Here is a 16930-nt window from a genome sequence, read left to right as displayed (position 1 = left end):
GCGGCGCGGGGCCGGCCAGGAAAGGGTGTGCGGTGCATTGTGGGGCTTGTAGTCCGCGCGGGGCATACTGGGCCTCGTGATCCGACGTCGCCAGTTGGACGCAGCGCTTGCTGGGAAGGATGCCGCCTGGTTGCCAGGAAACCAGAGCCGGACCGCCCGGCGGCTGAGGTCGCGGGAACCAAGCTGCGGGTGGCGCGGGTCTCGCCAAGGCCGCCAGAGCTTCGAGGTAACCACAGACATCCCCGGCGGCCTGGCCCCAGTCCCTCCATCCCTTCGCCCCTTCCTCGCCGACAGATCCCGGAGCCCAGCCCTGTTCTCCTTTTGGGGCGCTTCTCGATCCTTCACACCAAGCGATCTGGGTCATTCTTTTCCGCCGCCCGGACTGGAGTACAATGGCGAGATCTCCGCTCACTGCAACCTCCGCCTCCCGGGTTCAAGCGATTCTCTTGTCTCAGCTTCCCGAGTAGCTGGGATTACAGGTGCCCGCCACTAGGCCCTGCTAATTTTTGTATTTTTAGTAGAGACGGGGTTTCACTATGTTGTCCAGGCTGGTCTCGAATTCCTGACCTTGTGATCTGCCACCTCGGCCTCCCAAAGTGCTGGGATTACAGGCGTGAGCCACCGCGCCCGGACCGATCTGGGTCATTCTTTCGCGGGATCGCGCGAAATTGGGTGGCGAGAATGGTGCAGACATGCTGGTTTTGGTTGACTCAAACTGTTGACATGGTACCCCGCAAAAAAATTAGCTCCTGAGCCACTTTGAAAAGCAGTATGGCAGCTCCTCAAAAATGGAAACACGTGTCCACGCCAAACTTACACACAGCGCTCATGGCTGCAGCATTTTGATAACAGCGGCATGTTATTAGCGGTAGAGGAGCGAAGCATGCACTTCTACAGCTCGGCTGGACCTTGAAAACATTATGCTAGGCAGGCCGGGCGCGGCGGCGCACGCCTGTCATCCCAGCATTTTGGGAGGCCAAGGCGGGCACATCAGTTGAGGTCAGAAGTTCGAGACCAGCCTAGGCAAAATGGTGAAACCCCATCTTTACTAAAAATACAAAAATTAGCCGGGCGTTGTGCCGCAAAAATACAAAAATTAGCCGGGCGTTGTGGCGGGCGCTTGTAATCCCAGCTATTCGGGAGGCTTAGGTGGGAGAATCCCTTGAACCCAGGAGGCGGAGCTTGCAGTGAGCCGAGATTGTGCCACTGCACTCCAGCCTGGGCGACAGAGGGAGACTCCGTCTCAAAAAAAAAGAAAGAAAAAGAAAAAGAAAATATTATGCTAGGTGAAAGAAGCCCGTCACAGGAGACTACGCCTTTTGTGATCTATTTGTATGAAATGTCCAGGAAACGCAAATCCATGAAGACAGAAATTAGATGAGTTTTCACTGGGGGCTGGGGAAGGGGTAATAAGGAGCGACTACAAAGGGTAGCAGGTTTCTTTTGGGGCGATGAAAATGCTGTAAAATTGACCTCGGCTCCTATCTGTGAACGTCCTAAAAACCACTGAACTGTTCTCTCGAAACGAGTTGAATGGGTGAACTGCATGGTATGTGAAGTATATCTCACACCAACTTTATTGAAATATAACTCACATACTAAATACATAAACATATTTGCGGGGCTCCTGCACAGCCACGCCCAGCAGGGACGGGGCCTGTGACAGGACCTTCACCCCAGGTCCTGACACACAAGGCTGGGCAGTGTGGGACGCGCTGGCCCCAAGAGGCATGCTGTTGGGCCTCCCCAGGCCTGGCCCCCGTCCCAGGCCCTGGCCCCGTCCAGCTGGGGTCGGCTGAGTGGCCAGAGCAGCCAGCTCCCGCCCATGTCATCTTTCCAGCAATCACCCGACAGGCCTGGTGCCCTGTGAACCATCCTTCAGGTCCCCTCCCAGACCTCTTCCCATCCCAGCCGGTGGCGCTCACATTCCAGGCGCCCTCTCGGTGGTGTTGGGGTCATTTCCTGCGTATGAGTGTTCCCTCAAACTGCAGAGAGCCCTCCTGCCGTCCCTCCAGGGTGCAGAGGCTGGGGCGGGGAGATGTACGGGCCCCACTGGGGTCCCTGGCCCCAAGGACGCTGCGCGCGCCAGGCGGCCTCGCAATGACGCTCTGGGCAGTCGGTTCGGGGGCGGGGCCGGGGCGCGTGAGGGGCGGGGCCGAGGATGGGGCCTGTGGGCGGGGCCTTGGGACCCGGAGTAGCGTGATCTGGAAGGCGGGGCCCTGCCAGACCGCGCGGCCCCGGGCGCGCAGACCACGTGTTCATTGCCCATCACTACAGAGCTCTGGCCAAGTGCCAAGTAGAATTCCAACGCTTTGTAAATGCTAACTATTGTGATCTTTTAATTTTTTTTTTTAAACAGAGTCTCATTCTGTCACCCAGGCTGCAGTGCAATGGCACGATCTCGGCTCACTGCAACCTCCGCCTCTCGGGTTCAAGTGATTCTCCTGCCTCAGCCTCCGGAGTAGCTGGATTAAAGGCGCACCCACCACCATGCCGGGCTAATTTTTGTATTTTTAGTACAGACGGGGTTTCACCAAGTTGGCCACGCTGGTCTTGAACTCCTGACCTCAGGGTGATCCGCCTACCTTGGCCTCCCAAAATGCTGGGATTACAGGCCTGAGCCACCGCGCCGGGCCAACTATTATGATCTTAACACACCCCTTAGGTTCTATTTTTGACTGTCGCTTAGAGACAAAAAAAAGCTAAGGCAGAGAAAGGTTGGTAACAGCTACACCCACCTCTTTCCAGACCCCAGAGCCTCTACCCTGAACCCCTGCACTCTACAGGGAGCTCTCTACCTGCAGTTTTGCACCTGGCGTCTCATATCTGAGTCTCACATTACCCTGTCCCTGTCTTCACCCCAGCTGCATAAGTGCACCCACTCCCTACCCAGGCATGCGTGGACTGGCAGAGTCCATTGCAAGACATGGGCCTGAGAGGCAGGGGTGAGGCCGGAGGTTTGTGGCTCAGGGAGCACCGTGGCTGGTGTTAGGAGGCAGTGGAGCAGCTTGGAGGACTTGGTTCTTTGAAATGCCAGAGCAGCAGAACTGGGGGTCCCCCGCCTGGGGAAGGGTGCACGGGACAGAAGCCTTCTTCAGCTGCGGAGATGCCCACCAGAAGCCTTAGGGCGCTGGAACTTTTAAGAAAATGGTCAATTCCGGCCTTACCCAGGGACAGAGCTGGCCAGAGTCACATTTATGGTAGTAAATAGTGAATGTTGGCGAAATGCTTTCTAAAAATGCCCTTGCAAGGAAGGGAGAGGAAGCCCAGGAATTTCTGAAGTAACAATGCCTGTTATAATATTTCCCCTGGTGCGGTAAATCTGTAAAGGTGAGTGGATTACAGAAAACTTACCGTGCCACGCGCACACCTGTGCCTGGGAGTTTTCTCCGGCTTGTTGGAGGGAGCGTGGACAGCAGGACTGCTCCCCAAGTCAAGAAGCTGGAACTGGTGGAAATTTAAGGCCCGGAGGTGTTGGGGAGGCAGCAGGGAGACCCAGTTGTCCCAGCAATGAAGACATGAGGGGTTTGGGTCCCCACCCCAATGCCAGCCTGATGTGACAGGCAAGGATGGCTTCAGGTGGACCTCAAGGGCAGAGGCCCATCTGGGAGAAGGTCTCCCCTACAGGAGCCTGAGGCTGGCGGCCACCTGCCAAGCACTGTCAGCCAAGAGGCTGGAGCCAGCAGGATGCTTGAGACCAGCCCGGAGAGAATACAGGGGCAGGTTCTCAGAGGCACCGACTCCTGCTGACCAAGAGGGGCTGCCTCCAAGCAGTGCTCTGGACGAGGTATTAGTGTCTGTGGCCATGCCCAGGAAGCTGTGGGGTGGGGGAGGACAGGTCTCTGAGGGGCCCAGAGCAAAGGTAATGACAACTGGTGCTCACACCTGCCCGAGGGATTTCCCTTGGGCGCTCCCTGGCCCTCGCTGGCTTTGTCATCCGGACTTCTCCACGGGTGGCTGCCATATCCCCCAGGTAAAAGGAGGCTTCAGGGATGGAGGAGCGGACTCTGCTGCACGTTGGGCTTCAGGGGCAGGCGGTCTGCTGGACGGGGTCTTCTGAAGTGGGAGGAGGAAGGACAGAGGAGCAGGGTCCAGGGTCCACAGAGGAAGAACAGGAGGCCTGCGGGGCCTTCGACCAAAGTTCTCTGCCAACGCAGGGCAGGGCCAACTGCCAGGACGTCCAGGTCAAACTCTTGCCTCTTAGGAGCTGCATTCAAACCCGGAAGCCAAGAGTCAGGCTGAGTGTGGGGGAAAGAAAGTTTAAAGTAATAGACTTTAATGTGGAAATAAAGCAAATTTAATAAGACAGTTTATTAAAGTGTTACGTGTTTGTGTTAGAAAATTTGAAAACAAACATAATGAAGAAAAGCATAATACACCATCCTTCATTGACATTGTTAAGCAAATGTAAATATCAAATATCAATCTACTCTTCCCATATATTTTTTTTTTTTTTTTGAGGCGGGGTCTCGCTCTGTCACCCAGGCTGGAGTGAGTGGCACGATCTCGGCTCACTGCAAGCTCCGCTTCCCGGGTTTACGCCATTCTCCTGCCTCAGCCTCCCGAGTAGCTGGGACTACAGGCGCCTGCCACCTCGCCCGGCTAATTTTTTTTTTTTTTTGTATTTTTTAGTAGAGACGGGGGTTTCACCGGGTTAGCCAGGATGGTCTCGATCTCCTGACCTCGTGATCCACCCGTCTCGGCCTCCCAAAGTGCTGGGATTACAGGCTTGAGCCACCGCGCCCGGCCTCTTCCCATATTTTAATGCACCTTAGCTTAGTTTAAATAAACATTTTATACAGGTTTGTGATAGGAGCATCGAACCACCATGGCACACGTTTACCTGTGCAACAAACCTGCACGTTTTGCACATGTATCCCAGAACTTAAAGTAAAAGAATATTAAAAAAAAAATTAATCTCTGCCAAGTGCAGTGGCTCATGCCTGTTATCCCAGCACTTTGGGAGGCCGAGGCAGGCGCATCACCTGAGGCCAGGAGTTTGAGACCAGCCTGGCCAACATGGTGAAACCCCATCCCTGCAAAAAATACAAAATTAGCTGGGTGTGGTGGTACATGCCTATAATCCCAGTTACTCAGGAGGCTGAGACAGGAGACTCCCTTGAACCCGGTAGGCAGAGGTTGTAGTGAGCCGAGATCGCGCCACTGCACTCCAGCCTGGGCAACAGAGCAAGACTTCGCCTCAAAAAATAAAAAATAATAATCATAAATACATCTATTTTAATCTACAAAATTTTTTATACGTTTGTAATCTATGTTTTTTTATTTAACAGTATAACATAAGCATTTTCCTATGTTCTCAAAAACTCTTTGAAAGTATAACTTCTAATGTCTGCTTAATCAGCACATAAATATGAATACCACGTTTTCGCTGATATTTTCCTATTGTTGAACATTAGTGGTTTACAATTTTTGCTGCAAATGACATATATACATATTTTCATTATTTTGCATTTTTTTAAGAACAGTTTACAAAAAGTTAGATTAATGGACCAAAGTCTAAACAATTTTAAGGCTCTTAATAGGTATTATAGTTGAATTGCCTTCTGAAAGGGCTGTACTGGTTTTCTGTCCAGATAGGACTGGGTGGGGTCCCCCTCCCTCCCCACCCTTCACTGAATGTGAGGGAACTTCCACAACAGGTGAAGCCCACGGCCAGCGCAGCCACCTTGGTGAGCTCTCTCCCCTGAGGCTGGACGAGCTGGCTTTGGAAGTGACTGGAAGTGACTCTGGAAGTGACTGAGGATTTCTCAGGTGATGCCCACGGAAGGTGTGGGGGGAAGAGGAACAGTTTCTGCAATGAAACTTGGATGCTGAAAAAGTCACTGAAAAAGAGCACAGCAGCTGTGTGGACACTTGAAGTGACGCCTGAGTAACTCACATGACCTGCCAGCAGATTGCTTTAGCACAATGACAACCTGAGCACAGAGAGTCCTGGGCAGGCTGAGTTGGGGACTGGGGAGCGACACCCGTCACGGACAGTGCAGGAGCTGGGCACGTGGATCTTGCGTGTAAGTTCCTCCCATGCTTGACAAGCCTTGCAGATTCTGTTTCTGAACTAGATCGAACTTGGCAGCTGTGACTCTCTGGTGAGACTGCTGGATGGTCCCTCTCCTGCTTACCCTGCTTTCTTCCCTGGGAAAAGAGCTCACATGCCCCAGGCTTCCTTGCCATAGAGTGTGGTCATGTGACTAACCATGTGACGGGTGGGGGTGCCTCCTTCACCCTTTCCTCTTCCCACTGGCTGGAACGTGGATGAGGTGACCGGAGCTTGAGCAGCCATTTTGGACCAGGTGCTGGGACCATATGTTTAAGGCGGCACAGCAACAAGCTAAAGGCATTCTGGGTCTCTGATGACTGTAGTGCGGCCATGCTAGTCCAGGACTAGCCAACTCCAGATTTTTGTTTTGTTTTAAAGGCAGTCTTACTCTGTCACCCAGGCTGGAGTGCAGTGGTGTGATCTCGGCTCCCCGCAACCTCTGCCTCCCAGGTTCAAGCGATTCTCCTGCCTCAGCCTCCCGAGTAGCTGGGACTACAGGCGTACACCACCATACCTGGCTAATTTTTGTATTTTTAGTAGAGATAGGGTCTCACCATGTTGGCCAGGCTGGCCTCGAACTCGTGACCTCAGGTGATCCACCCGCCTTGGCCTCCCAAAGTGCTGGGATTACAGGTGCGAGCCACCGCGCCCGGCCAACTCCAGATTTCACTTACAGGAGAAATACACAGCTTGTCGAAGCCACCACCATTCTGCACACAAATCTTTTTTTTTTTTTTTTTTTTGAGACGGAGTCTCGCTCTGTCGCCCAGGCTGGAGTGCAGTGGCCGGATCTCAGCTCACTGCAAGCTCCGCCTCCCAGGTTCCCGCCATTCTCCTGGCTCAGCCTCCGGAGTAGCTGGGACTACAGGCGCCTGCCACCTCACCCGGCTAGATTTTTGTATTTTTTTGGTAGAGACGGGGTTTCACCGTGTTAGCCAGGATGGTCTCGATCTCCTGACCTTGTGATCCGCCCGTCTCGGCCTCCCAAAGTGCTGGGATTACAGGCTTGAGCCACCGCGCCCGGCCCTGCACACAAATCTTAATGTGTCCCATTTGGATTTGCTCCATCTGAGTTCACAGGTCCTCGGCCACCACTTCACTCGCTTGTCTTTGCCAAAGTGGTAAAGCTGTGGTCTCTGCTGCTGTCCCAGCCTGTCAGGTGGTCCCCCAAGGAGAAATATGGGTGGGGCCATGTTATCCCTTGGGGAAATCAGAGCCAACTGTCAGCCCTGGGCCTGAACCACAGCAGAGGGCTGCTGGGCTTGCCGGGGGGTGCTCTGGCCCCAGGGGGCCTGGTGCTGTTCGGTGTGACAGCGTCTGCCTGCAGAGCCCTGGCCCTGCTTCCCCAGCTTCCCAGCAGCTTTCAGAAGCGGACTCCTCGCCGCAGACACTGCAGACAATGCCTGCCAGCCCGCAGCCTGGGCCCCCACTCCCTGCATCCCCTCCATCCTCGGGGCACTCCACTGGACAGTCACTCTCAGGACACCCAGAGACTGCCCAGCTGCCGCCCTCAGCCCAGGCTGCACAGAACGTGCTCAGGGCCTGGGGATGTGGGGTGGGGGACTCCTCCTCCGTTGTCTACACAGCCTAGGCCCAGCCACATGTCCCCAAGACTCCAAGGACTCCAGCTGGGGCCCAGAAAGCAGAGACTCGGTTTCGGACAGTTTCTCTGGGAGTCTGTCTCGTCCTTAGTCCTCCTTGCCCCAGTTTCTCCTCTAAGGGAATCAACACTGGACCTGTAGGCTGGGGAGGCCATGGTCTGGGAGGGGGAGGCGGTGGCCTGGGCTGGGGAGGCCGTGGCCTGGGGTGGGATGCTTTTGGAGGGAACATGGGGATGTGTGAGCAGGGGTGAGAGAGGCAAGGCAAGTGGGGGTGTTGGTGCCAGCTCTGTCAGGGGCTCTGTGCCATCCTGCTTCCCCCAGGACCAGGTGTCATGAGCTCCATCTCACAGTGGAAACCCCCTTCTCGGGAACTCTAGCCTAGGAATTCCCCTCCTGCCCCTCCGGCCCCTGACCCCATCTGGGCTCCAGGAAGGTGTCGCAGGCCCCAGGGGCTGGGGGACTCTCCTGGCCCGGATGCCAGCTCCTCCCCTACTACACCCAGGCGCAGAGGCTGCAGGACGCCGGAGGAGGAGGAGGGAGGGGCGAACCCCACACGGAAGTCAGGTAGGAGCGCCCGCCACTGGCAGCCGCTCTCCTGGCCGCCAAACCCCAGCCGGAACTCCAGCCGCAGCCAGCATGCAGGTGAGTTCTGCGCTCAAGGGGGTCCACACCTGCGTGGCCCCCAGCCACGCCCACACCTGGGCCACCCAGCCCCAGCCACCGGCTGCCAGCCCCACCAGGAAGGCGCCTGTGTCCCTGCAGGCTGCCAGGTATGGTGAGGGTGAGAGCCTGGCTCAGCTAAGCTGCCTCCTGGACCCCTGGGGCACGCTGGGGGTTGGAAGCGCTGGAGGAGGGCAGCGTTCCTCCTTCCAGCTCGGGATTCTGAGGACACCAGGGCCGGGCTCTTGGCAAGTGTGTGGGACCGGGAGCCTTTACCAGAGTCCTCAATATGAGATGGAGCGTGTCCACCGGGGCTGGGGCTGCTGGTGAGGACCCCAGACTTTGCAGCTGGCCCCTAAGGGGGAGGGGCCGTGGGCTCCAGGCGGGCTGCCCCAGAGTTGGGAGCTGCAGAGTGGCTGGCGGGCTGTGGGCTCTCTGCTCCCCAAGGAGCCCTTCCCAGGCACAGGTGGGGGCCGATGGCTGCAGGTAGATTCCGATTCTGGGGGTGGGGGTGCAGAGCAGAAGGGGGCACGGTGCAGGAGAACACACAGGAAGACATCCTTTCTCCCCTCTGCCAGTGAAGAGGTCACCTGGGGCCAGGGCCAACACCTGGGCGGGTCAGCATCTGGTCGGCCCAGGGAGGAGGCAGTGGTGAGGTGCAGAGTGAAACCAGACTCCCTCTCGGCCTGCCAGGGCCCCCACCCGTGGGCTGCGCAGGCAGCCTCTTGCTTCACCTCTGCCCAGGGCTCTCCTCCACCCTCCACATCCAGCTCTGACACCCTGGCTGCTCAGCCCAGCACCTGATGCCCCTTGGCCTGAGGTCAGGGTCCCCACTGCCAGCCCCTTCCTCCCATGCTGGGGGTGGAGGAGAGACTTGGCGCTGGCCAGGGATTGGGGTGGGAGAGGCAGCACCTGGTTTGCCAGAAGTGAGAGCATCAGTCCTTCAAAAAGGACAGTTGTAGCCGGGCCTGGTGGCGTGTGCCTGCAGTCCCAGCTACTCTGGAGGCTGAGGCAGGAGGACTGCTTGAACCTGGGCGTGGTGGCGTGTGCCTGCAGTCCCAGCTACTCCGGAGACTGAGGCAGGATGACTGCTTGAACCCGGGCCTGGTGGCACATGCCTGCAGTCCCACTTGGGAAGCTGAGGCAGGAGGATTGCTCAAGCTTGGGAGTTCTGGGCTGTAGTGTGTTAGGCTGATTGGGTGACTGCACTGAGTTCAGCATCAATATGGTGACCTCCCCGGAGCAGGGGACCACCAAGTTGCTAAGGAGGGGTGAACCGGTCCGGGTCGGAAATGGAGCAGGTCCAAACTCCCCTGGTGATCAAACAGGACAGTTGCAGATACAGAGAGGACTTGGTAGTCCCAGCTCCAGGCTGGATCTGAGCGTGCCTCTCCTCTGCTCTAACCCCTTCCATGGCTCCCACTGCCCCCTCCTGAAGTCCAAGCTCTCCAGTTGGCCAAGCAGCCTTCCCTGATTGGCTTCTGCCAAACTCCAGCCTCCCCTTCTGGCAGCTCCCTTCTTGTCCTTTATGCTTCTGCAAAGCTGAAGTGCCAAGGACTGAGTCCCTGGACTCAGTTTCCATAGGTGCTGAGTGCTGAGTCACCCGGAGTAGTAGCTGCCAAGTCCTCCTTGGAGGTGCTGAGTGCTGAGTCCCTGGGAGGTGCTGACTGCTGAGTCCCAGATACCAACTGCACCCTGATTTTCAGAGCCTGCCCACACATGTTCTTTCTCCCAGGAATTCTGCTCCCATTTTCTCACCTTCTGCCAACCTCTTACCCTACAATGCCAACCTCCATGCCTCCTCACCTGCCAAGTAGGCCCCTGCCCCTGCGTCCACGAACGCCATGCACTGCCTGGGAGGGCTGCATGCAGGTCACTCCATCAGTGTCTGGGGATGGACGGGCACATGGATGGGTGAACTGACAGATGACAGACTGGGCAGCTGGGTGGGCAGACGACTGGCTTCAGGGCCTCCAAGGAGCAGAGCCAGGTGGGGAAGGTTTGCTCAGAGGATGCGTAGGCTGGGCAGAGGCTGGGCACTCTGGCTCACAAGGTGGGCCTCTGTGTGCTTGGGACTGCAGTAGGGGCAGGAGGGGACCCTCTGTGGATGACGAAACTGAAGTTCTCAAGGGCCAGATTCCCAGAGGGCTCAGGGCTCTGGCCAAGAGGCTTGACGTGACCTCAGGAGGAGATGAGGCCCAAACACCTTCCCATGCACACCTTGGGGGATATGCGTCATGGGACCCCCTGGCCAGGCCTCTCAAGAGTGGGGTGGGGTCATATCTACACAGCCATCTCCTCTGCCTGACCCCAACCTGGAGGCTGGACTGGGAAGAGGAAGGATGGGCAGGAGCCCCAGCTCCGTCCTCACACTCCAGCCCTTGGGAGGGAGGGTCTCCTGCGGGCTACAGTGTCTCTAGAAGCGTCCTCATTGGGAGCCGGGGGCTTGCCCACTGGATGCTGGCCTATGCCCACAATGGGGGTGCCAGGGGCCCCCCACCAACTCCTTGGGGCCCTGGATTACTGGGTGTGTCACCTGCGAGGGCTGTGGGGCAGGAAGGACGGGGGAGGATGGTGTGTGGTTCTGTCCACCATCTTCCTGTGTCTGCATACCGCTGAGGTGACTCTGGGGGCCGGGGTGAGGGCACCCTGTTGTACAGATGAGGAAACTGAGGCCTGGGGCGTTTCGGTGGTGTCAGAGCCAGGGCCTGGCCGGCTGTCCACACGGAGCTGGCCTCCCTCTCTGGGTTTGCAGACGGCACGGCTGGCTGAAGCTTCAGAGGTCCCAAGACTGAATGTGTAGGGCCAGCCCCTGTCCCTGCCTTGGGAGCTGGGAGCCTGTGGGTCCACACACGGCTTCCCGGAGGTGCGGCCCATGGACTGGGGACATGGGGGTCCCAGACATCTCACTGTGGATAAACCGAACAGTCTGCTTGGGTGGAAGTGGAGGTGACTTCAGGTGGTCCAGCCCCCACCTGTGAAGACCCCGAGGGCGGTGTGGAGAAGCCAGGCTCCCGTGGCTCCATAAACACAGGCCCTGGTGATGGAAGGACAGATGGACGGCCCAGTCCTGGAGGTTGGTGGCTGTGGCCCCAGGGATGGGCCGGTGGGTGTGGATCCGTAAACACTGGCCCTGGAGACGGATGGACAGACGGACGGCAGGTCCTGGGCCCAGAGTTCCGCAGCAGAGTCTCAGAGCCTGAGGCCTGTCTGGCTGTGTGTGCTGGGGGGCTCCACCTGTCTGACTGTGTGTGCTTGGGGGCTCCACCTGTCTGGCTGTGTGTGCTGGGGGGCTCCACCTGTCTGTGTGTGCTGGGGGGCTTCACCTGTCTGGCTGTTGGGGGGGCTCCACCTGGCAGCCCTGGTGCTTCTGCCTGGTCTAAGGGAGCAGCTAAGGGCAGCCAGGGGCTGGCAGGCCCTAGGTGTGGGTGTAGCTCTGCCCCGGGTGGAGGGCTCCCTGTCAGCCCACGTCAGTGATGAGGGCTCCACACCCCACTCCCCGGGGTAGGCTGATTCGGCTGTTTCCAGAGGCGTGGGGTCATCACCCAGGGCTGCACGATGTCTTTGGTGGGGAAGAGGTTTCTGTGCCTCATTTCTGGGGTGAAGGATGGCTTCCCACCCCGACCTTTGAGAGTGATCCCCAAGGACAGTCCCTTTTCCCAGGCTTCTCTGAAAGTCCTGCCTGGTCTGGGGTCCCTGCCTCGTCCCTTCCTTCTCAGGGGTCTGGGCTTATCCTGCCTGCTTTCAGCTTTGGGCCCAGGCTGATAGGAGGGGGTCTAATTTCAGCATCTGCCAGAGGAGCTGGGGTTCTGGGTAGAGGAGGGACCCTCATCCTGGGTCTGAAGCCAGGCAGGTGTGGGGCCATTCCCCCACAAACCCCTCTGACACACTTCCCGGACTCCTACGGAGGCAAGCCACAGAGCCAGAGCCGTGACGCCCACGTCCCCCGGGCCACAAGTCCCCTCGGGCGAGGCTGCCCTCTGCACTGAGACAGAGGTGCCTCTCCCGCCTGGGCAGGTGCCACGCCCTTCCCTGCATATCTGTCCGAGGATGGAGGTTTCTCCTCTGACCCAGGACGGGGGAGAAGTTTCAGTGTGGCATGCCACACCTGAGTGCAGGTATCTGTCCGTGGGCTGTTGGGAAGGCCAGGCAGGGAGTCAGAGGAAGGAGTGATTGAGGCAGGAAGAACTGCTGGTCTAGGACGGGACAGAAGGGCCAGGTGAGCCCCGTGGGCCAACTGGGGCAAGAACCTCCCCACCCAGGGAGGCTGCAGTGTGGCGCTGGGCGCTGAGATGGTGTCTGCGGAGCCCGTCTCCCCGTGACCGGGGCGTCGGAGGCCTCAGAGCAGCACTCCCCAAACTTTTCGGCACCAGGGACCAGTTTCACAGAAGACAGTTTTTCCACAGCTGTGGGTGTGGTGGGATGGTTTTGGGATGAAACTGTCTCACCTCAGATCATCAGGCACTGGATTCTCATAAGGAGCAGCTGAGATCCCTGCATGTGCAGCTCACAGCAGAGAGTCTGATGCCGCCAGTGATCTGACGGGAGGAGGAGCCCAGGCGGGAATGGGAACGCTCACCCCCTGCTCACCCCCTGCTCATCTCCTGCTCTGCGGCCCAGTTCCTGACTGGCCGAGGACTGATACTAGCTGTGGACCAATCCCCTGCCTGAGAGCCTCCCATTCTGGGGTTGGTTGGATGCATTTCCTGGCTTCTGTGGTTGAGACGGTAGAGAGAATGGGGAGACCTGTCCCAGAACCAGCAGCTCCTGGTGTGCGTGTGTGGGGTGGGGGCTGGGGGGCAGACCTTGACTAGGGTTACAGACTTAGTGAAACAAAATAAGAAACAGTGCCGGGCGCGGTGGCTCATGCCTGTAATCCCAGCACATTGGGAGGCCAAGGTGGGTGGATCACCTGGGGTCGGAAGTTTGAGACCAGCCTGGCCAACATGGAGAAACCCTGTCTCTACTAAAAGTACAAAATTAGCCAGGTGCAGTGGTGGGTACCTGTAATCCCAGCTACTCGGGAGGTTGAAGCAGGAGAATCGCTTGAACCCGGGAGGCGGAGGTTGCGGTGAGCCGAGATCATACCACTGCACTTCAGCCTGGGCAACAAGAGGAAAACTCGGTCTCAAAAAAAAAAAAAAAAAGGAAAAGCAGAAAAAAAAAAAAAAGAAACAGACACCCAGTCAAGCTGAATGTCAGATAAACAACATTTTTAGTGTAGGCATGTCCCATGCAATCACTGGGGCATCTATCCTATCCTATCCTATCCTATCCTATCCTATCCTACCCGACCCTACCCTACCCTATCTATACCATATCCTTCTGTTGTTTATCTGGAAGTGAAGCGTGACTGGGTGGCCTCTATTTTACCTGGCAGCCCTCAAGGGCCAACAGGCTCAAGCAGTCAAGTGAGACTTTCCGGAGGAGGCAGGTCTTGAGCTTGGCGAGGATGCAGCTGGGAGAGGGGAAGGACTCAGGTGCAGGGACCGGGTGTGATGCAGCCAGAGACAGCATGGAGACTGCCTCAGTAATTAACAAATATCAGGGGGATGCTCTGAGGCCCTGCAAATTCCCCTCCTCCGGAAGGTTCTGGCCCCAGACTCTCGTGTCCCTGTGTCTGCTGGGATGTGCCTGTGGCAGTCACCCCACGGGAGCCCCGTGCACTGTGCCCTGCAGGCACTCACCTCGCCTGCTGCAGGACCCTCCCTGTGTGAGGATGGCATGGTGTCCATCCGTCTGCCCAGCCCCCGGGACCTCGTGTGAAACGGGGCCGCTGTGAGTGCCCGTGTCTGCACCTCCAGGGGTGGATGGGCTGGGCCAGGGGCTGGGAGTGTTCGATTTTAAACACAGTCCAACAGGTTTCCAAACCCGTGCTCTGATACGCACAGCACTGGGAGTGTGCAGGGGTGCCTGTGGCTTCTCCCGCGCATCGGCGTCTCCTGGTCCTCTGACCTGCATTTCCCTGGCTGTTCTGGCGTTCCCGTCGTCTCCCCTGTCGGCTGCTCACCATGCTCCTCTTCCGTACAGTCCCGCCGGCCTCTGTGGGCTGCATCTCCCCTTTTGCATTTGCAGGAACCCTCACGTGCTTCCATCTCCACAGTCTTGTCGGTTGTTTGCAGCAGGTCCTGGCCCTCTGGCCTGTCACCCGCCTACAGCCATCTCCCCGGGACTCTTCGCTGTTCTCGCTGTGGGGAACGACAGTGTGTGACTACGCGGTCTAACGCAGGGACCCGCCAATGAGGGGCATCTTGCCCCCAATCACGTCCTCCTATCCCTTTCTCTGCCCCCAAACCTCCAGGGCAAAGAGAGCCTCCGGATCCTGGTGGAGCCTGAAGGGGACAGCTTCCCGCTGATGGAGATAGGCACCTGTGAGGTGGGTGTCCGTGGGCCCCTCCCGGGCCCCGCCTGGCCCTGTCCTGCCCCTTCACCTGCACCTGGCCCGGTGCCTCCTCCCTGCAGGCCGAGGCCTCTGAGCAGTGGGACTACGTCCTTGTGGCCCATCATCGCACCCAGAGAGACCCCCGGCAGGTGCGGCAGCAGCAGTTCCTTCAGGAGCTCAGGAGAAAGAGCTTCCACATCAAGGTGGGCTGGTGCCCAGCGAGGGGCACAGGGCGTGGGGCTGGTCACGGGAGCACAGAGGGCCAGGCTTGGAGGCTGTCTCCTGGGCTGGAGGATTGAGGAGAAGCAGGGGCGTGAGAAGCGAGGAGGCTCCGTGGCTCTGGGCCAGGGCTGCAGAGGTAGGGAAGGTTTGGAGGTGGAATAGAGGGTCCCGTGTGCCCCCCACCCCCAGAGGATACAGGACCAGAAACTGGTGTTCTTTGGGATCCGTGCTGACAACAGCATCTTCCACCTGTACCGCACTCTCCTCATGGAGCCCGAGGGGCCGACCCCCCACGCCGAGCTGGCCGCGCCGACCCCCGTCCCGGTCACCACGAGGTGAGAGGCTGCACCCAGAGCTGTGGCCAGGAGGACCCCTTGCCACCCGTGTGCTTGGTCCAGACCGGGCAGGAGACAGTGCCAGGCTCCAGGCATCGCCAAGGCAGGACAGCCGCGTGGTCTCAGGGCAGGGGCCACAGGTGTGAGACCCACCGGCTGTGTGAGCCTCAGCTTCCCCATCCCAATAAAGGATCATGGTGGTTCTCACCTCTCAGAGCGTTCTGAGGGCCCCGTGTGGCTGCCTGCGTTCCTGGGGACAGAGTCAGAGCCAGCCGTAGGGGGTGGGCGGGATTTGCAGAGGCCCAGTGGCCCCTCCTGGACCAAGGCCAGTGTCTCTTGAAGACCCCTCCTCTCCAGGTCTGATGCCCCTTCCTGGACACTGTCCCTGGCCTCCCAGGCACAGACCCAGAGGCCCGGCAGGGACAGCCTCCTCACTCCCTCAGGCCCTGCTTCTCCCCAGTCCTCCAGCCCAGGAGGGAGCCTCCAAGCCTGGCCCTCCATGCCCCCATGACCTGCCCAGCCCTGTCCAGGCCCTGCAGGGCTCAGCCAGAGCCTGCTTTGTGGACTGGCCAAGGACACTCCTGGCAGTGGTCACGAGGCAGTGGAGGGGGCAGTAGAGGGCATCCGTGAACATCCGTGAAGAGAGAGCTGTGGGTCTTGGGGGGTCGTGAGGGGGCATCAAAGGAGGGGAGGTGGCTTGAGGGGGCACGTGCCTGTGACATGCCCTGGGGTGCCCTGGGGTCCAGGAGCCATGTCTCTAGGCACAGGGGGAGGCTCAGAGCCCGGCTCTGCCGTCGGACACCTGGTTGTGCTGCTTGGTGGCTGTGTGGTCTCGGGACATTCCCTTTCCTGAGCCCCAGTCCCTGCACAGACAGAACAGAACAGCTCCCAGGGTATAAGGAGGGTGTGTGTGGATAAAGCCTGGGGTGTGCTCTGGACACAAGGGGCCTGCAGGTGGGAGGTGTGGTTGGAGGTGGAGGCTGTGGTCTAGGATTCTGGGAGGGATGGGCTGGGAGGAGAGGAAGCCCCCAGCCCAGCCTCATCCTGGACGCCGTGGGGCACTTTAAGGAGGGTGCGGGGGGGAGCTCCCGGGGGGGTTGTGGATTCTGGGTTCCGGTCAGGGCTGGCAGGCTGGGGGCTCCGCCAGGACAGGGAGGAGCCTGGGCCTGGCCAGACCAGAGGGCAGGTCGAGACCTGGAGGCAGGGTCCACCGTGGTCACACGCACCCACCCTGCTCTGGCTCCTGAATCTCAGAATCCGAATCGTGAACTTCGTTGTCATGAAGACCAAGACCTCAGCTGGCGGTGAGGGCAGGGCTGGGGCACTGACGGGGCGCCGCGGGCAGCCTCCTCCCAGCACCTCACTGCCCCTGACTCCTGAGCCCCTGTGACCCACAGAGACCTTTGAGGATCTGGTGAAGGATGGGGTCTTCGAGGCCAGGTTCCCCCTGCACAAGGTGAGGAGTGGGCAGCCGGGAGAGGGCCTCGGGGTGGGACCCTGGGATGGCGGCTCTCATTCCCTGTCACCCGAGCCAGGGGGAGGGACACCTGAAGAAGACGTGGGCCGGCTGGAGACACATGTTCCGCAAGCAGCCCGTTGACGAGATCAGGTAACGCTGCCCAAAGAGATCACAGGAACCCCACGGACGCCCCCAGATACCCACGGGAGCCCC

The 16930-nt window shown here is 58.8% G+C and overlaps 2 protein-coding genes across 2 annotated transcripts in view; one reads left to right on the top strand and one right to left on the bottom strand.

The window, feature by feature from the left end:
- PTDSS2 (phosphatidylserine synthase 2) overlaps positions 1-14374 on the bottom strand; it is a 56269-nt gene extending 41895 nt beyond the window's left edge. Inside the window, exons 1-2 of the mRNA XM_011930137.1 lie at positions 14330-14374; positions 11646-11698 (exon numbers count right to left, since the gene is read on the bottom strand). Coding sequence (XP_011785527.1) covers positions 11646-11698; positions 14330-14374 — 98 coding nt within the window. The remainder of the gene's footprint in view (positions 1-11645; positions 11699-14329) is intronic.
- Positions 14375-14674: 300 nt separating this feature from the next.
- Positions 14675-16930, top strand: part of ANO9 (anoctamin 9) — a 14259-nt gene continuing 12003 nt past the window's right edge. Inside the window, exons 1-6 of the mRNA XM_011930136.1 lie at positions 14675-14695; positions 14782-14904; positions 15113-15258; positions 16507-16562; positions 16656-16714; positions 16794-16867. Of these exons, the coding sequence (XP_011785526.1) occupies positions 14675-14695; positions 14782-14904; positions 15113-15258; positions 16507-16562; positions 16656-16714; positions 16794-16867 (479 nt within the window). The remainder of the gene's footprint in view (positions 14696-14781; positions 14905-15112; positions 15259-16506; positions 16563-16655; positions 16715-16793; positions 16868-16930) is intronic.

This window comes from Colobus angolensis, unplaced genomic scaffold (genome assembly GCF_000951035.1).
Source record: "Colobus angolensis palliatus isolate OR3802 unplaced genomic scaffold, Cang.pa_1.0 Scaffold84, whole genome shotgun sequence".
In the NCBI taxonomy this organism is placed as follows: Eukaryota; Metazoa; Chordata; class Mammalia; order Primates; family Cercopithecidae; genus Colobus; species Colobus angolensis.
This window is presented reverse-complemented; position numbering and strand designations above follow the sequence as displayed.